Source organism: Chaetomium globosum, genomic scaffold (genome assembly GCF_000143365.1).
Source record: "Chaetomium globosum CBS 148.51 scaffold_6 genomic scaffold, whole genome shotgun sequence".
Lineage (NCBI taxonomy): Eukaryota > Fungi > Ascomycota > Sordariomycetes > Sordariales > Chaetomiaceae > Chaetomium > Chaetomium globosum.
Genome location: NT_165981.1, coordinates 197,006 through 215,599, shown reverse-complemented (window position 1 = coordinate 215,599; position 18,594 = coordinate 197,006). Strand labels below are relative to the sequence as shown.

The following is an 18,594-nucleotide window of genomic DNA, read 5'->3' as shown; positions in this document are numbered from 1 at the left end:
CGTCCCGGTTCGATTGAGTGCACCACAGAACAAAGCCTCCGCATCCAAAATGCCATAACCATGGCATGGGACCGTATCCATCATGGACCAGGCCTGCGCCAGTATTCGGCGACACTGCCGTTGCTCGCAGCGCTAGCGGTTTGCGTTTGGGGAGGCCCTCAAGCCGGCGTACTCTCCTCTGGACCGCAGACGGTGCGGTTAACTTGCCAGGACCCGCAACATGTCTCATTTAAGCTCGCCCAGCAGCATCGTCTTGTCGGAGGATGCGGAAAGAACTAATGATCAGTCAGTAAAATCACATGGGGGCAGGAATCGGGAGTACCAACTTAGAGGGGCATCACCCGGCGCAAATTCGGCGCAGTTCACCGTGCCTTTGTGCCCGGGCAGCTTGTACAGCAGCTTTCCGGTATCGCTACCCCAGATAACAACAGTGCCGTCACCAGCGCCAACGCCAATCTTCTTGCCGTCCGAATCCCAGCTCCCGCTGATCAAGTTCTTCTCTAGCCCCAGCGGTGCACCGTCAAACGTGCGGATGTGCCGCTCGGCTGGGGCGAATGGCCGAATATCCCACGTCCTCGCCGTCGAATCCATCGCATACGAGAGCAGCTGCTGGCCGTCCGGCGATACCCTCAACGAAGTGATTGTGTCCGTGTGTCCCAGCATCGAGTGAACCAGCGCCTTCTTCCTGATATCCCACACCTTAATGTCATTGTCGATGCCGCCCGAATAAATCTCGTTACCGGCCTCAGAGATGGCCACGGCCGTGATGGGGAACTCGGTCTCGATGTAATCAACGGCATTCTTTGTCCTCGGGTCCCAGATGCCAATCGTCCCGTCGTCGCTCCCGCTGATCAACAGCTCCTCGCCGCGCCTGCTAATGTCCATCGAGTTGACAATCTCCTCGTGCCCAACGTACCGCCGTATCCTCTCTCCTGACGTGAGGTCCCAGCTCGCGAGATGCGTATCGGCGGAGGCCGAGAAGAGAATATCGGAGTCGCGAGACCATTGGAGGTCGAGGATGGCGCCGCGGTGGCCGCTGAGCACGCCGTAGTTTTCGCAGTCGCCGTATGTTCGCCAAAGCACTGCCTCCGTTAGCCACCAATTGTATCATCGAGGGAAGATGTATCCACGCACTTATTGTCCTGTCCATCGACCCGGATGCAATAAGGTTCCCCGTCGGGTCGAACTTGGCCGTGAAGATCTCCCCTGAGTGTCCCGACAACTCCATCAATGGTGCCTGCAACGCGCTTGTTCTCGGGGCCTTTGACAAGTGGTCAGCGGGGTAACATGACTACCTCATGTGCACCAGATCTGTTGGGCATACCGTCTGGATGAGTGCGCCGCTCCCCGACGCGCCCTGGCGGGTGAGAGCGCGACTCGTGCCCACATTCTGCCGCTTCACCACTAGCTGTCCCTGGTCGGCGGCCGGTCTCTTTTCTGACATTGTGATGATTGTTTATTCGGGTGTCGTTTCCGGGGTTAATCGACGAATGGGGTAAGCGATATAGGCAAGGTTGAAAGTGGTGATGTTTAACCCTTCCAGCTTGGTGTTGGAGTCCTTGGCCAGCTTGGAAACCGTGGAGCTGCTTGGATTTTAGATGGCCCGTGCTACTGGGCCCAGTGAGCCTGTCGAGCCTGTGCATGGGATGGGGGGCCCGAGCTGCAACCCCACATCCAGATGTGCGATTGATGTTGAGCACCCTTGTAGTTACCTTGTCTGGGGAGCCGCCAGGACATACAGCGCCTGGACAACTCCATCCATCAATCGGACTGCATCTTCCTCTTGACATTCAGCGCCTTTGCCGTCGCGTTCCGTTCATCATTTTTTCTTCGAGCATAGCCCTACCGCCCCATATTGTCGAGAGTCTCGGCCGCGTTTATTTAATTCGCCATGGCGTCGAGCAAGGCATCGAGGCTTGGGGAAGAGTACGTTCTCGCATTCCCTTCCCCTCCGTTCCGCCCAGTGCCTCTCGCTAACAATACCGCCTTCCCCTAGGGTGTGGAAGTAGGAGAACTCAACCCCCAGATCGCCGACCGCCCTGCTAACTTCTGGAGGACGCGGATGGACAAAGTTAATGCCGAGCTCGTCGTCCTCACATACGGCGCAATGGTCGCACAGCTTTGCAAGGACTTCGACAGCGACTACGGCAAGGTTAACCAGCAACTCGACAAGATGGGCTACAATATCGGATTACGTTTGATCGAAGACTACCTCGCCAAATCAAATACCTTCAAGCGCTGCTCCAACTTCCGTGAAACAGCAGAGATGATCGCCAAGGTCAGTTTGCGCCCCGCTCCAGCCTGACTCGTTACCTCTCGCGAAGTCTGACCACGGTGTGCTACAGGTTGGCTTCAAAATATTTCTCAATATTACACCCACCATTACAAACTGGACGAGCGACGGCAAGCAGTTTTCCCTTATTTTCGACGAAAACCCCTTCGCCGACTTTGTCGAGCTGCCCGATGACGGCCGTGCCCAGGACGAACTGTGGTATTCCAACATCCTGTGCGGCGTGCTCCGGGGAGCACTAGAGATGGTCCAGATGCAGGTGGAGGCCAAGTTTGTTAGCGATGTGCTAAGAGGCAACGACACAACCGAGATGCGCATCAGCTTGATACGATACATCGACGACGAGCTGCCGCCAGAGGATGACTAGGCGTTATGCCGAAGAATGGGGCTGTCTAAAAAATTTGGTCTTACGGAGAAGAAACCCACGCATCCAGCCTGAGGGGATATGGCGCAGCCGGCCGGCTATATTGGCCACAAGGAGAACCTGTTAGGTCTTGACAGAGCGGTGGTCACCTTGGCACGTTGAATGTCAAGACCTAGGGCAGCATACCGCGATGCACATACTGAAAAGCATCGACATTAATCCCATCACCACTTGGCATAGTCCCGCCAGATCGGGGCCCAGGGAGAGCCGGCCGGTGGGACCGGGCCGGTGATGAAACTTGGGGGTTATAGTCAGACAGTCGACGTGTATCCACAAGAGGCTCAACCGACCCGCGAGGCGGAACTACAACTGATATCATTATGCACTCTGTTCAGTATGATTCGCAGTGCAGTGCCCTTGAAGTCAAGGAACCCGCATCACCGAAGCCAGCCGTAGTTGACAACGTGTTGTGGTTGTTGGTCATGCCACCTGCGTGTCATCATCGCCACTCGTGGCTGATTTATTCTGGTGATTTTTTCAAGCTTGCCATTATCCCCTCGATGAGTGGCCGGCTTTAAAAGAAGAATCGATCTGTCGTCCTCACGTTTTGCCAGCGATTCACCGACGGTTAGCGTTGTGGGATCGTTGTGGGATTGTTGGATCAAGTCTCCTCTTTTTTTTTGCGTTCCGGATTCCTGCGTCACGCACGCAAGCCCCTCACGGTTGAAGGCCAACACAACCCAGCCGCTCTGTGTTATACTTATTAGCCCGTGCCGAGACGGAGTTCGCTGTCTCTGGCGCCCGGCTTTGGAGCAAAAATGCCAACACAGCCCGAAATTCTGTAACGGCCGCGCGTGGGCCACTCGCTGCGGCGACTGCGCCTCGTTTCCCTAGCCCATGGGAGTGACGGATCAAAGTCCACCACCGCGTGCAACGCTTTGCTTTGCCTTTGACTCTTTGGCGCCGCCACTGGCAAGTCATTCTTTGCGCACACCGCCACGCCACCCATCAGCCCCGTGATGCTGCGGAGGGATGCGCAAACCATACTATATCTTGATGTTGCCCCTCGGGGGGCCGAACAATCGGCCACCCTTTCGACCTGGTGTCAAAGACGGTCTCACACATGTTGATTGACAGACAAAACCGTTTATCTAGGCCTTCGACCACCCGACCCTCACCATTTCACCCGCACACCCGTATTTTGATCGTCCACGGCCCGTATGATCACGATCTCAAAATGCTCGCACGCCGTCAATCTTGGGCCACCACCATGTCAATACCCACCAACAACATGCATCCGGACCCTACAATAAGAGTAGCCATGGCGGCGGGCTTGAGAAGCACGCTCGTCCTTTTTCGCAGTCCTCACACTCTATCAGCACACGACTCGACCCAAGCCGGAGTTTCCGAGGGACAAGCACTAAAATCCTCTCATTCGACTTGCAGGAACACCAAAATGGGCAACATATTTTCCAAACATAAGAACAGATCTAACCAGAACGGATATGGCCCGGCCCCCACACACGCACCCAGTGTAGACAACCGCCCCTACGCCCAGCACCCCAGCTACTCGCAGAAGATTGACCCGCGGGACCAGCGCTGGCCTCAACATCAACATGAGCAACAATATCAGCGGCCTCAGCCGTACCAACAACCCCAACAATACACGCAACCCCTCTCCGCCCAGATCCAGCCGCCCCCTCCCTCCACCGTCGCCAACCCAACCGGCAGGCGCCGCCCCGGCCAACAAGCTGCTAGTCAGCCACCCAAACGCATAGCGTCCCACAAGATCAAGGCCGAGTACCTCCTCCAGGTAACCTGCCTGCACTGCGAAAAGGGGTGCGGGGGTTGCCCCATTACGCCAAACCTGAACGGCAACGTGCTCCAGGGGCGACGGAAAGCATACCGGAACCCGGCCAACGTTGGCGGCGCGCAACCCTGGACACTGGCCGTCGACTTCTGCAGCAACGATTCTAGGTTTAGTAGCAAGTCCAAGGACGCCGAGACGGCGATCACGCGCGTTTGCAAGGGCATCGACCGCACATATGAGGATAGCGGGATGGGCAGTACGTATGGTGGTAGGGGGGCGAACCCAGGCATGTTCGGGCGCCGCGGGGACAAGATTCCGTCGACGGGGCCGTTTCAAGTCGATGCGTTGTTAGATGCGTTGGAGGAGGTGGGGATCAAGTATGAGAGTACTGTTTGAGTACTTAGGTACTTACTTACCTAGGTACCTAACCTACCTGGTGGTTATGGGAGACCATTGGGTGGCTGCTCCCAGGAGGGGGTTGTTTGGCACGTTTGGGTTGGATTACAGGGGGATATCGGTACAACAGCGGGATGGGCTGTACGATGATGGCGTTTTGAAATCCTAGTTGGTTCCGTGGGAGACAAACTGCATGGGTATCGGACTGGTTCGGGGCGTTACAGCACAGCGTGGCCAGAATTCAGCATATCTCACGGCGCCGTTGGAGTTGGGTCTGCTTTGGATCATTTATACCCGCTAGAGGCTAGAGCAGTTGCAAAAAGTTAATAAAGCCACCCTTGTCTTTTTTTCACCTTAGATACCTATCTTGTGATCTGGATTCTTTCTTATCATTCCTTTCGAGTCTTCTTTCGTAATTCGGACGAGTCCTGCAACGGCTTGGGACGGCCAGGTCTTAAGAGGAGGTGGGAACGACAAAGACGGGCAGGGGTCTATGTATCTATTCATGGGCACCACCATTCTGTCAAACAGTCTTCGTAGCACAAATATCCAACAACCACCTACTTCAGCGTTGATCAGGTTGGGGGGTGGGCACTGATACCCATACATGTTGGGCTTGCCTAGAACTAACTCTGGCTGGTTATAAGATCACAGCCACCATGAGCGCCATCCCGTCATTTTTGAAACAATACCTTGGTCAACAAAGACGAGACGATAATTGGGAGCTCAAGCAGTGCAGGTATGAATTTTCGTATTTCATCGAGTCGTATAATATTTGGTAATCAAATCGAAGAGTATCTTAACTAAAACGGAATTTGTTAAATGTTCCTGGAGGCAGATTTGAGATGACCTGGCTCATCCTTTGTCAAGGACTGCATTATCTTGCTATATTTGGCCCGGACCCAGATTGCATTTGCGTGATTGTTTTAAGTGCTGACTTGAGTCCTGATTTGGTGCATTTCGTTACTGGGGCAGGAGCAACACCTCGGTGTGCCCGGGTAACAGTGGGTCCATGGGCGCCTTTCCCCGGACTCACCCCGGCTCGAGCCCGGCTGTTTGATCGCGCTGCCGATCACGAGAGGGGCCAATCTCCCCGCAATGTGACGCGCGCTGCACGCGTCGTTTTTCTCTCGAGGAAACACTGAGTGCTCGAAAACACATTCGACTTGAAATTAGACGCGGATTGCGTTCAATCCTTGGAGAAGAACGGGGTCGTGCTGTCGGTGGCGGTGGACGGTCCGGCTGCTCCCCACGACTCGCGGCTAACTAATGCAAGGTACGCAATATGGCGTTGCATTCATTGACCGTTCAGTTACCGTGTGGGTGCAAATTGCTGGGATGCTTGGATCCCCAGGGCTGCGCTGCGATCTCCCAGCTCCCGTGCTCCCGTGTTCCCCAACGAGTCGTACCCACCCATCATCCCCAAAGTCAATGTGCTGCAGCGAGGGTTTGTTGTCTGCTACCGAGCCATCTCACCTTAGCTCACCTCAGGCGTCCCCGCAGCCGGCCCAACCCTAGCGATGGCGTGCATGTGCCAGGGGTAGATCGATCGAGTGAATGCAGAGGATATGACATCGAAGGAAGGCTTCAAGCCCACAAAGAGGCCAGTCGAAGAAATCGGCCAACCTTGATAACCGGGCCGCTGATCGTGCTTGCGGTGTCTCGGATACAACCTTGGGCGTGGGACAGGAATTCCACAAGTTCGGCGCCGCTTGCAAAGAGCAGCTCAGGACGAAATTCTTCCAAAAAAACGTCAACCCGCCAACCAACTACCTTGGTTTCTTGCCCTTAGTATCCTTACCTAGCATTCACGCACGTAAGATTTGCCCAACGCGCTTGGAAAGCAAGCTGAGAAGCATCTGAGGTTCTTGCCCACAACCACACTGGATCCTTGCCAAACGTGGCACAAGGATGCATGTTTGGAGGCTCCACTGGCGCGTCGGTTTCACTACACAGTAAGAGATGTCATGTTTGGAACCCCATTGAGAACAGGCAGAATGACTCGCGGCTATGTTGGCGTTGTGATGTAACCTCCTTGTTGAATTTGATTGATCTGGCCAATATTCCTGGTCGTCATCTGGTGGGAAATCAACTCCAAGTCAGCCTCGAGCCAACCTGGAACCTCGATGGGACTTCTGTTGGCCGTCACTGCAACAACGAGCCTAACGTTGACAGTCGTGGCGGTGCGTTGTAACTCGGTAGCCATGTGGCCGGCCCATCTCTGAGTCACTGCCCCCGAAATCACAATGTAGAACCTGGAAGTTTTGGAGAGAAGCCTGGCTCGTTAAGTACCTATTAGAGCAGAGGATTCGCCATGGTGGGTGTCCCGTCAGACCATTTCTCTCTGTCCGGTATTGGCTGTACCGGGGCGCCAAGACCCCCCAAAGCTGAATTGCGGCCTAAATTTGCTGCACAGTTGCCTCAAAATCCCCGAAACCCCAGGCATAAGCAGGCGCAGTCTCAAATTTACGCGGGTTGTCAACCGTACCGTTCCAGAAACTGCGCAGAAAAGCCGCTCCGCTCCGGGAGAGATTGGCAGCCATCCCCAATCGCCGTGTCGCTCTTGGGTTCTCGCCCCCCATTACGCTCCAGGCGTCGCCGAAATTTCCAAAAATCCCAACCCCGACCTCCCCCCTTCTCCTCTCCTGCTTCCGCACTGGTCCCTGCAACTTCTTGCATCTCCCATACCCTTCGAGCCATGCCATTTTGATGAACCCGACGCCGCCCCGTCGACCCTCACCGATTTCGCCCCGAGTGGTCAAGCAGCGAGCGTCGCGGGTGAGCACGACAATTGCGCCCATAGTCAGACGACGAGCTGGAACGCCAGAGGGCAGCGGGCGGACTTAGGTTGCGACAGCCCCGAGCGTTACTACTACCTGTCTCCAGCCCGACCGCAGCCGCCATTGCGCTGAGCCCCGTGTGGTTGCGCTCCCATTTGCTGTTGCGGATCAACCGACTCGCGCTTTTTGGTTCTGTTCTGGTGGTGGTCATCCCACCCCCGACGGACTGGTCTTTAAGCAGTACCCAGCCCCCCAAGGAGCCCAGCCCGGTCGCGCATCTCGAACCTGTCTCGTGCAAAAAAAACCGACTCTTTTCTTCGTTTCGGATCTTTGTTCCGAAAGCCCATTCCATTATCGCGGCAGCGTTTCCCGATCGCCGCACTCTTGTCAAAAAATTGTCGGCGCTACTCATTACGGGTTTCGTCGCGCGCCTCTCGTTTGCACACAACCCACACTCCATCCATACCTTGGTCGTGGTCGCGCCGCCCCCAGCTGATTATCGGACCCAACACTTTCGATACCCACGCTTACCGCTTCGCCGTGCCTTAACGTATCAGGGTGCCACTTTGGTGGCGAATCAACGACCCGTCTTCAATTCTGCGATAATTGAAAGACCCGTCGCCACCAGCTCTCATCGCATCCACCATCAGATCACACCGTCCCGTCCCGTACCGAAAATCCCACCCCGCGCGGACAGCTGTCTGCAACCCCCCACCGCGAACCATGAATAACATGGCGGGCATACCCAACATGAACGTGATGGGCGGGCCTGTCGGCAACCCAATGGGGACGCCAATCAACATGATTAACAACGGCGCCATCGGACCCCAACCTGGGCCTCCGAGTCAGATGCAGCTCAACGACTCGAGCCGGACCCTTCTCAACACATATATCTACGAATACTTTATCCGCTATAACATGTTCGGCGCCGCTCGTGCCGTCTACGAAGCCGATCCCCAGATTAAGGTTATGAAGGACAGCCCGGGGAAGCATCGTGACGAGAATGGAAACATGCTGGGGAACGGACTTGGCGATGCTATGGACACCGACGTCAAGGACGCCGTAGACCAGAAGCGCCCGGACGACTTGCCGGCACCGAATGTGCCGACCCCTGCGACTGACAGTTGTTTTCTACACGAATGGTTCTGTCTGTTCTGGGACATGTTCAACTCACAGAAGGGCAAAGGATCTAGCGGACAGGTTAACCAATATGTCCACCACACACAGGTACGTGCCACCTGGTATTTTGTCATCGGGCGCAACTCACGTCTGACCGTAGCAACAATCTCACATGCGACAGCACCAGCAACAAAATATGCTTCGCCAAATGCGCCCTGATCTGATGCCGCAGCAACAGCAGCAGTACCATCAAATGATGCGGGGAATGCCGAACGGCGCCATGAACATGGGAATGAAGCCCGGAAATCAGTTGCAGAGAGCTGCCATGGCGAATAACCAGAAGTGAGTTGGTCAACTCAACGCCTGAGCACCTCCCCGGACAGCCCACTGACAAACCATGCGCTTCTAGTCCCCAAGCCATGCAGATGCTTCACCAGCAAAAGACCGCCGGTCAGATGCAGCGAGACCCTTCGGACATGGACGGGAATCGTGCCAGACAGGGATCTCCGGGATCGGCCGACAACGCGCCATCGCCCACTAAAAGACCGCGCCTCGAAGGAGGTGCCCCCTTCAACCCCAACCAGGGGGGTATGATGCCTAACGGAAGACCCGGCCAAGGCATGCCTGGCCAGCAACAGGTAGGAAGCGGCCCCGACTTAGCACGAGCACTACTCTTTCAGAACGGCATCAACCCAACTTGGCTGAATCCTGACCAGCTCCAGGCCTTTGCCTCTGCACCTCCTCACGTACAAGCCAAGATTGCCACGTACTCGGCTAACATGTCGCAGCACCATGGCAGCCAGATACCCAACAAACCCATGCCCAATGCCGTCGGTCCGCAGGGTCAGGGCTCCCCCATGGTGCCGCAAGGCCCCGACGGTAACTCTCTCATGCAGCTTTACCCAGGTGGTGAGATGCCCGGCAATATGAGGCCCGGCGCACCCAACGGACAGGCCGCCGCGGGCAGTAGCAACCACGCCTTGCAGGATTATCAGATGCAGTTGATGCTGCTGGAGCAGCAGAACAAGAAGAGGCTGATGATGGCTCGTCAAGAGCAGGATATAGTCACCACCGGTGTGCCGCGAGTCGACGGGCCCGGCGGCCCCGGTGTTCCTGGTGGGGCTCCCGGGACCGAACGGCCAAGTCTTCCAGGGCGGCTCGCCCCCCGGTGGGCGCAGCGGTGCCTCCCCGAACCCTGCCGAACAAATGAAGCGCGCAAACCAGCAGATGGCCAACGCTGCCAACATGGGATCGCCGCTCCCCGACGGTGGAGCCCAGTCGCGCAGCTCACCCAACGCCATGAACTTCATGGGTGGCAACATGGATCCTAACGCCGCACAACACTTCGGCGGCATGAACATGAACATGGCGGCCCAGATCAACGGCGGCGCAATGCGACCTCCGAGCTCGCACCCCCCCTTCAATGGCCAGGTAGGCCAGCAGCAGATGCTGGCAGCCCAGCGGCAGGCGCAACAACCGGGCGCCCAGGGAGCTCCGATGCCGTGGCCGCAGGGAGGTCCCAATGGCCAGATGCCGGGGCAGCCTCCGCAGCCCCAGGTTCAAGGTGGTCCGGGCCCGAACCAACGGTCCATGCCCCCTCCGCCATCCGGAGCGGCGGCCGCGGTTGCCGCTAATGCCCGCAACACTACGGCGTCGCCCCAGGTCAGCAATGCCGCGCCTCCGACTCCGCAACTAGCGACCAAGGCCGGAGCCAAGAAGAAGGAAACCAAGGCCACCAAGGCCAAGGTACGTCCCCTGTTCCTCATACTGATGATTACCGTTACTTGATGGCTAACTGCGTTCTCCGTAGGCTGCTGCCCAGAAAAAGAACAACCCAAACCTGAACAACACTGCCGCCGCCGCCGCCCCCGAACAACCAGAAGGTCCTCAAGAAGGTCCAACGCCCGCAACTCCGATCACGCCCGTCAACCCAGCAAGCTTTGCGAAGAACCAAAACGTGAACGCTGGCCAGGTCGTCGCCAACGGACAGCCTCCAGCACCAGCACCCCAGCAACAGGCGGCTCCTCTACCTCCGCCCTCCCACGCGGATCCCAACCAGGCTACCAACTTCCTCGAAACTGGCGGAATGGTGAGGACCGGCGTGCCCCTGTTTATGCGGTTCGCGGTTTGCTAACATGTGGTCAGGACTTCGACCTGGACTTTGCCAACCCGATGCAGAGCGACAATGTGCTGACAGACTTCGACTTCGACTCGTTCCTACAAGACGGCACCGGCGCGGGAGAGGGCGCGTTCGATTTGGGCTTTTCAATGGAGCCGGACACCACGATTGGGGCAACGGAGTAGGACTCTGACGGACTCCCGAGCTTTCTGGCTGAAGACAGGTCATCTACACTGTCGGATCCTGGGGACGAGAGGCCCCATGAACGGAGCCGGTAGTCGCATCGCCCATTCGACAAGACATGTTAACAAATCGGATGTCCCTTCCCAGCCAGGCCGCTGTATCTGCACCATACATTCTTTTCCCGACTTTTTTTTCCTTCTTTATTTTCATATTATCTACCATCTTGCCGCGCGGCCCCGTTCGGCGCTGGCCGCTCTAGGTTTAGGGAGCATTGTACACGTTCCTTTTCTGGTTTTGGTATGAGACAGTTGGACGTGGTGGCTACTGCATGGTTCCCGCTCACCCTCTTGTTGGCATAGGCGGCGCCCTCGCCATTGTGGATTTCCTTGTGTTGGATTTATTTTGGTGTTGGTGTCTAGGTTGTTGGCTTTGTGTCGAGTAGAGTCCTGTATTTTGTTTAATGCCGGGTCGACGAAGGTCAAAGGTGAAAGTTGGCTCTGGGATGGGTTGTGATACCGCGCGCGTGGGGTGCATGAGCGACAGTGGCAATGGAGCGTGTTAATAGCGAGTTGCCTCGAATCTTGAGAGGATTCCTACGCCTATCTGGACGAAGATACGATGTCATATATCGAAGTTTTTGTTATATCCCAGTCTAGACGTGTTCTACAACTTCCAAGCTTCTAACCTAGCGTCAAGTAGAACTTGGGCAGCTAGTTCTGATTTACTCTTGCAGGAAGCATCTCCCTTCTACCCCTGCCTCCCTCCCTTTTCCAGTTTCGATACCCAAGCACCTGGCAACCAATCACTATGCGTACCAATCTATCAGTCAGCGTGCTGCATCGCCGAGCCCCAGAACGTGGTGATTAGAGTATGATGGCTTGACTACCTAGGAATAGCCCGGAATGTTGCTGGCAGGCACCAGGCATATAAGGCTCCCCGAGTAGCCGGAGCATGCTTTTCGCCTTCCTACACTCTCGGCTTTAGTGTAGTGCAGACTTGCGGCTTACAGCGCTTCACAACCATGACCAGAACCAAACGCCAAGTTGCTGCTCTCGCCTGTTGCCTGGCACTCGGCCCTTCTTGTCGTGGAGGGATCGAAACATCACGGCCTTGATGGGAAGCGTTTATGATTATGTCGTCGTGGGAGGCGGGGTTTTCGGGGATTGGTGGTTGCCAACCCGGCTGACTGAGGACAAAAGGAGTATGTTGCGTGGGACCCGCGTCCCTTCCTCCGCACCTCTTTGGCCCTCCGCTGACCTTGACGCAGCCAACCGTGCTAGTTATCGAACGGGGTTATTTTGATGACAAACCCGAAGGCCATTGTGCCTTGGTACGCTCACGGGCTGGACACGAGCGTCATGAGTCCGCCCCGAGTCGGCTCCCAACCCCGAGTTAAAATAACACCTCGTCCCTCGTGGCGGTTGCCGCCGTCGTGGGTGGCGGCTCGGTCGTCAACGACATGGGGTACTCGCGCGGCAGCAGGGCTGATTATGATGCCTGGGAGGAACTGGGAAACCCGGGCTGGGGCTGGGACGGTTTGCTGCCATATTTCCGGAAGAGCACCACCTTCACACCACCGTCGCCGGAGGTTGCGAGGCGATGGAACATTACGTGGGACCCGAGTGTGTATGGGGACGGGCCACTACGCACCCACATCTCTGACTTTCAATATCCCGATGTGGCGGTTTTCTGGGATGCGCTCAGAGAACAGCCTGGACTTGAACTACCGCCTGGCGCCAATGCTGGGGATGGACCGGGTGCCTTCTGGTCGCCGTTGAGCGTCGACGCGCGCACCATGACACGCTCTACCGCGCGGTCGGCGTACTACGACCCAGTCAACGCTACCCGGCCTAACCTACGCCTCGTTACCGGCCAGACTGCCACGGAAATCCTATTCCACCCCGGCAAGGCTCTGAAAGCCAAGGGCGTGCGCATTGTCTCACGTTCAGACAACACCACCCGGAGCGTCTATGCCAGGAAAGAAGTCATCCTAGCAGCGGGCGCTATTCAAACCCCCCAGCTCCTCCAAGCCAGCGGCATCGGTCCCGCTTCCGTGCTAGCAGCAGCCGGGGTAAAGGTCAAAAAGGACCTACCCTCCGTCGGCGCAAACCTACAAGACCACCCCACCACCCTCCTCCTCTTCTCCCTCGCCAACCAAGCCTTCCCCAACCCCGATACCATCACCACCAACGCGACCTACAACGCCACCGCCTGGGCCGAATACCTCGCCCACAAGACCGGCCCCATCTCCACCGCCAACGGCAACACCATCGCCTACTACTCTCTTCCCTCCCTACACACCAACACCACCACCACCAACCCCCCCTCAAAAGCCACCACCCTCGCAACCGCCCTCCTCACCCCAAAACGCCACCGCCCACCTCCCCCCTTCTCTACCGCACCTTCCCCTGCCCTCTCCAAGGCTTCCTCGCCCAGCGCGCCCTCCTCGCCCGCGCCTTCACCGAACCCCCACTCCGCCATCACCTGCCCACCCGCTGCGCGGGAACGGCGCCGCGCCGCTGCCGTTGCTGAAGCCGCTTTCGAGGGGGACTGTTACTTTACAGGTAGGTGGGGGTGGGGGTGGGGGGTTGCCGGGTGGTGCAGTACCACACGCTGCAGAACCCGGTGGATGCGGCGAATGTGGTGGGGATTGTGAGGCATGCGCGGCGGTTTTGGGGGGGTGCTGGGGCGATGGCGCGGCTGGGGCCGGTGGAGATTGTTCCTGGGGTTGGGGAGGGCGGGGAGCAGACGGATGAGGAGTTGCTGGATAGGTTGCGGGCGGATCGCGGGGTGTTTTGGCCGTCGCTGGCGCATCCGTGCGGGACGTGCGCGATGATACCGGAGGGGTTGGGCGGGTGTGTGGATGCGGAGTTGAGGGTGTATGGGGTGAGCGGGCTGAGGGTGGTGGATGCGAGCGTGATGCCGCTGATTGTGGGGTCGGCGCTGCAAGCGACGGTGTATGCGGTTGCAGAGAAGGCGGCGGACGTTATTCGGGGGAGGGTGGCGGCTGGGCCTTGAAGTATTGACAGATGGGGTGTGGAGGTGAGGTTTGGAACGGGGGATATATGAAAGTGTTCTGTCTGGAAGCGTGTTACGAAACCCAGTTAAGCGTTGGACTTGCCTGGTGCTCTCCGCAAAGAGCGAATGTCAAGGTTGGCCAGCTCTGAGCTGTGTTAAATATTCTCCAAGTATCGAAGTATCAGAGCACGAAACCCGACCGGTTTGCCTGGAGGAACGTACGAGGAACGAGTACCTGGAGGAACCTACGAGGAACGAGTACTTCCGAAAGGTTCCTTAGGTCGGAAATGCCATGGCATGCTCTAAGCACGGAACGGACCAGTTTTTCCCGCAAAAGTTTCTTTTCTCCAGTTTTTTTTCCAGTTTTTTTCCACTAAAAAACGGTGTCGTTTTTAACCTGTACTGTCGACTTCTCACTGTAGAATTTTGGCTTTTTTCTCCTTTTCGACTTCTCTCGATAGCATCTCGAAGTCTGGCGTCATTTGCATTTTGCTTCGTCGAATTGGCATCTCGCAGTTGGTCTTGGCGGTAGAGGTGCACGGACCGTTGTTGCTTTGTTCTGGCCAATAAAACCGCCGCAAAAAAGCCGCTTACCCGCACTTTGGCATCAGGGCCCCTGTGACTCGCTGCTTCGCTCGTGCCTTTGCGTGCCTCCGTCGCGCAATCCTCGACAATCACGAACCAAGAAATCAAATTTCTGTCAAAAAGTGGCGAAAATGAGGTGTTCAGGGTCGACACCTATTATGGGTTGACTATTACTACTAGAGCGACGCAACCGCTTTTTCGTCAGCTGCTTCTTCGTCAGCTGCTTCAGTGGCCTGCACTGATTCGGCCATGACGTCCCATTCCTGGAACCACGACTACAGAGAACAACGTCAACATTGCCAAGATTGCCTGGCTCAGCAGGAAGGATGCAAGCAAGGCCTACGGCTCGATGGTCGTCTACGTGACGAAGGGTAGCGAAGCAAATTGCTTCTTTGACGCACAAAATACACGGAACCTATCAGCTCTGTGAGATTACGCCACAGAGGTTAATCTTTACGGGATCTGATTAATGAAGCCCCTAGATGACGATGTAGCTTACTGGAGACTCAAGAATGCGGTGTCATACATCGGCGATGAGGTCAAACCGGTGCTAGAGGCCACCTTTTTACACCGCGGTGCTCCATTTTCCCAATCCAAGGAACTCAATACGTCCTTTCCATCCCGATTTTCTGACCTAAGCTACAATCATCTCCTGATACTGTTTATCATTCCATTGCAGTCAAGATGGCTTCTTCTTCCGCCTCTGTCGTTTACCCAATACCCCCACTACCAAACAAGCGAGACCAAGGCGCGACTGGCGGAGACCTCATCGTCACCTACCACTCCGACTTGGCCCAATGCGAGATCCTGCCAACCGGCTCCCGCTACACAAGCGCGGGAAACTTCAAAGCCGGGACCTTCCTCCCATTCATCCAACCCACCTTCATCCACGACCTCTATCCACGGCCCCTTAGCACCGAAGATGAAGAGAGCTCGGGGCTGCCAGTGATACTCTCCATGTTTAACACAGAACCGAAAGCAACAACACTGGAAGAGGATTGGGAGAAAAAATGGTTCACCATAGCCGCCCGACTTTTCCCGAACAAACTTGCCTTCGAAGGCGTAGCAGTCAACGGATGGGAGACAGACGATCCCCAATCCGTGAAGGTTACCCTCGCAATGCCGCGTGATAGTGGTTTAACCATGCCATCACTATGACTCGCAATGGATGCTGACGCATCCAAGGATTATCCCCCGGCGACTCGCTAACCCCGATGAAACGGTCCCCTGGCCAGGCACATCAGCACGTGTGTCCCTTACCGGCCCCGTCGATCTGGATACATTCCATCTCGTGGACACAGCCTGGCCAGAACCACTCACCAAGGCTGCAGTGTTTGTCAAGCTGGCCTCGTATTTGCAGCCGGAGAACGACCACCCCCCTCACAAAGGTATCCACGTCTGCCACGTCCTCCTCATCTTTCCCGTTGAACAACAACCGTGGAAGTCGTTAGCCGGCTGGATGCGAACAGCTGTCAACCCATTTCCAAGAGGATCCTGGATCGCATGCAACGGTCGCCTCCTAGGAGTTCTCGATTGAAACCTCATCCAAGGCCCTCAACTCATCGACACAAGCGTTCGCATCCCAGTCATTCTCCCAGACGACTGGGGGTCTATTCGACAAAGCAGCTTAACCGCTCACAACACGACACCCTTACGACCTAGCACAATACCTACAACACCACGCTCAACCGGTCCGCAAGAAATTACGAACTGGAACCCATTCTCCTCGCCCGTTGGCGGCCAAAACTCATTGGCAAATAAAGAAAAAAACCCAGCACAGCCCCAGAAGCATCCGGATCATGAGGCAACCGAGCCACCGGCCACCCTTGAAGCACCGCCGAACTCGACCACAACCCACGTCGAGCCAGTGCTTACAATTTCAAGCTCAGGTATGACTTCCTTCCAGCTCCCTAACTAGGCTAACCACAAAGAAGATACCGGTCACACCGACGACGGTTCAGACACAGAGCAATTGTTGGAAGATCAACTCGCTCCGGTTGACACCACCCCAACAAAAAAGAGAAAAAAGCAAACCTCCCCCGAGCCAATCAGAAGCAAGAGGTCTACAGCGGGAAAAAAGAGGGCGCGACTGGACGATTAGACGCTAGTCTGACTGGAGAAACCACCTTTCCTTACTTTCCCAGCATTTGTCAATAACCATCATGAAATGGAAAAAAAGACAATTACATCGTTGACTCCGCTATGGGGCCTACCTGCAGCCGGCAAGTTCCTCCAGGCTCCTTTGGCGTGCCCGCGCGCAGCGGGCACGGTCACTCCTGTTCGCCGTCACGCTCAGGGGCTACCCCTGAGTGGTTCAAAGATCCTCTTTCCGTCGACCCACAAGCATGGCGTGGTGGCGGAGTGGTCTAACGCGCAAGACTAGAAATCTTGTTCCTTCGGGAGCGTCTGTTCGAATCAGGCCCACGTCGATTACTTTTGCTTTTACCAATGATCCTCATATCCGATGGTCCTTTTTTGTTGATTTCATCTTCTAGGTGTACTCGGGATTTGGTAGCCAAAGTAAAGGGACCGAAATCAACTACATCAAGGGGTAAAAAAGACTTGGGAGCAAGCTGGCTAGGGTGGCTGCGTGACAAGTCGAGTCGACGGCATTGTTTTCCGATTCCACATTTTAGATTACCGCGACCATTTGGTATAGTGACAAACCCTCTCTTTCGTATTAATCCTGGAGGAATCTTCTTGCTGCTTGTATCATACACAAAATGGGGCCAGGGGTTCCCATCAAAGTCAGTTCTCAACTCCACACCCTCTACTTATACAACTCAGGCATATCCACATCCCACACCCAAACCACCGCAGCGTCTCCCGCCAGCAACCTACTCGCACTTTTTATCATCTAAATCACAGCTCAATTCAGACTCAAGTTCCACGCCCAGCGGCGACGCGGCTTCTTCTCCATGGCTAGGATTGCCCTTGACAATGGTAACACCCGCAAGACCAGAGAAGGGCTGTTCACCCGGTTTCTCGGCGAACCAGCGGACCAGGGCAGGCGAGGGCTTGTTGGGGTCGCTCTGGCTTTTATTGTTGCTCGTTTTGCTCGTATTGCTCGTGTTGGACTTGGCCTGGGTTTGTAGACGATGGGCTTTGAGTTAGCACATACAGTACGGGAAGAACAGTGAGCTGAAACTGAGCGTTTCGTGGCCGTGGTAAACACCTGGTGGAGCGTTCATCGGCTTACCTCTTCGTTGGATGAAGTCTGCATGATGGTGGCTTAAGGAAGAGGCAGAGAGAGGAAATCACGGGTTCAAATGTGGATCAGATCCGGAGCCCTGGGAGTTTGAGTGGCCTGCAGGATAGGTCGACGGGGTTTGTTGGATTGTGGGGTCTTGATGTGAGATTCGGGACGAACAAGAAGCTGAACTGGTATGCCGTGGGGTGAGGCTTCTTTATACAAGAAAGTTAGGTGGTTGTGGAATCTGGGCATGCTTCCTACTGATACCTCCTCGTCGTACTGCGCTGTCTCAGCTCCTTTTATCTTTTCTGTTGTGCTGGCTTGTGCAAAACGTTTCGTTGCAAAGACAGGGATTCAGAAACTTTTGTTGGACCGCAAAAGTCTTCGGTAAGTGTCGGAACTGCGTGGCTATTGACAGCGCGCGTACATCTGGTGGCATGTGTATCTGAACGATTATAGGGGGGCACTGGCGGTTTTTGTCAGTGGCTGGCGAGTTTCGGTATGGCGTTTGTTTGGGGTTGGGCGGCTACAAAGTTGGCAATGCAAGCAAAACAAGGTGTTCGTAAATTCATTAGCCTACTAGGTAGGCAGGCACCTTAACTCTTATATTAAATGTAACTACAGGGCTTCCTCCACATCCTTCAAGCTTGTGAGCTTTTGGCCAGCAAAACAAGTGGGGAAAAAAGAGATGCATTCTGGTTTCTCTGTTAAGCTTTGGTCTCTGGATTGCCAAAGAA

The 18,594-nt window shown here is 55.8% G+C and overlaps 8 protein-coding genes and 1 non-coding gene across 9 annotated transcripts; 6 read left to right on the top strand and 3 right to left on the bottom strand.

The window, feature by feature from the left end:
* Window positions 1-282: 282 nt before the first annotated feature.
* CHGG_08406 (uncharacterized protein) lies at window positions 283-1,444 on the bottom strand (the record flags this gene model as incomplete). Its single annotated transcript, XM_001226332.1, has 3 exons — window positions 283-1,082; window positions 1,135-1,261; window positions 1,325-1,444. 3 exons carry the CDS (start codon window positions 1,442-1,444, stop codon window positions 283-285), a joined length of 1,047 nt encoding a protein of 348 aa, XP_001226333.1.
* Window positions 1,445-1,891: 447 nt separating this feature from the next.
* Window positions 1,892-2,657, top strand: CHGG_08405 (uncharacterized protein; the record flags this gene model as incomplete). The annotated part of the gene is made up of 3 exons (XM_001226331.1): window positions 1,892-1,926; window positions 2,056-2,278; window positions 2,346-2,657. The coding sequence occupies 3 exons, from the start codon at window positions 1,892-1,894 to the stop codon at window positions 2,655-2,657; spliced, it is 570 nt and encodes a 189-aa protein (XP_001226332.1).
* Window positions 2,658-3,472: 815 nt separating this feature from the next.
* Window positions 3,473-4,860, top strand: CHGG_08404 (uncharacterized protein; the record flags this gene model as incomplete). Its single annotated transcript, XM_001226330.1, has 2 exons — window positions 3,473-3,495; window positions 3,810-4,860. 2 exons carry the CDS (start codon window positions 3,473-3,475, stop codon window positions 4,858-4,860), a joined length of 1,074 nt encoding a protein of 357 aa, XP_001226331.1.
* Window positions 4,861-6,049: 1,189 nt separating this feature from the next.
* Window positions 6,050-7,565, bottom strand: CHGG_08403 (uncharacterized protein; the record flags this gene model as incomplete). The annotated part of the gene is made up of 4 exons (XM_001226329.1): window positions 6,050-6,126; window positions 6,677-6,808; window positions 6,976-7,115; window positions 7,549-7,565. The coding sequence occupies 4 exons, from the start codon at window positions 7,563-7,565 to the stop codon at window positions 6,050-6,052; spliced, it is 366 nt and encodes a 121-aa protein (XP_001226330.1).
* Window positions 7,566-8,372: 807 nt separating this feature from the next.
* On the top strand, window positions 8,373-11,063 carry CHGG_08402 (uncharacterized protein; the record flags this gene model as incomplete). The annotated part of the gene is made up of 6 exons (XM_001226328.1): window positions 8,373-8,867; window positions 8,920-9,101; window positions 9,169-9,823; window positions 9,912-10,505; window positions 10,570-10,884; window positions 10,938-11,063. 6 exons carry the CDS (start codon window positions 8,373-8,375, stop codon window positions 11,061-11,063), a joined length of 2,367 nt encoding a protein of 788 aa, XP_001226329.1.
* Window positions 11,064-12,520: 1,457 nt separating this feature from the next.
* Window positions 12,521-14,079, top strand: CHGG_08401 (uncharacterized protein; the record flags this gene model as incomplete). The annotated part of the gene is made up of 2 exons (XM_001226327.1): window positions 12,521-13,585; window positions 13,681-14,079. 2 exons carry the CDS (start codon window positions 12,521-12,523, stop codon window positions 14,077-14,079), a joined length of 1,464 nt encoding a protein of 487 aa, XP_001226328.1.
* A 1,269-nt stretch (window positions 14,080-15,348) lies between these two features.
* Window positions 15,349-16,201, top strand: CHGG_08400 (uncharacterized protein; the record flags this gene model as incomplete). Its single annotated transcript, XM_001226326.1, has 2 exons — window positions 15,349-15,799; window positions 15,900-16,201. The coding sequence occupies 2 exons, from the start codon at window positions 15,349-15,351 to the stop codon at window positions 16,199-16,201; spliced, it is 753 nt and encodes a 250-aa protein (XP_001226327.1).
* An 810-nt stretch (window positions 16,202-17,011) lies between these two features.
* On the top strand, window positions 17,012-17,093 carry CHGG_11414. Its single transcript has one exon. It is a non-coding gene; the product is annotated as a tRNA-Ser (tRNA).
* Window positions 17,094-17,501: 408 nt separating this feature from the next.
* CHGG_08399 (uncharacterized protein) lies at window positions 17,502-17,887 on the bottom strand (the record flags this gene model as incomplete). The annotated part of the gene is made up of 2 exons (XM_001226325.1): window positions 17,502-17,747; window positions 17,864-17,887. 2 exons carry the CDS (start codon window positions 17,885-17,887, stop codon window positions 17,502-17,504), a joined length of 270 nt encoding a protein of 89 aa, XP_001226326.1.
* Window positions 17,888-18,594: the final 707 nt, after the last annotated feature.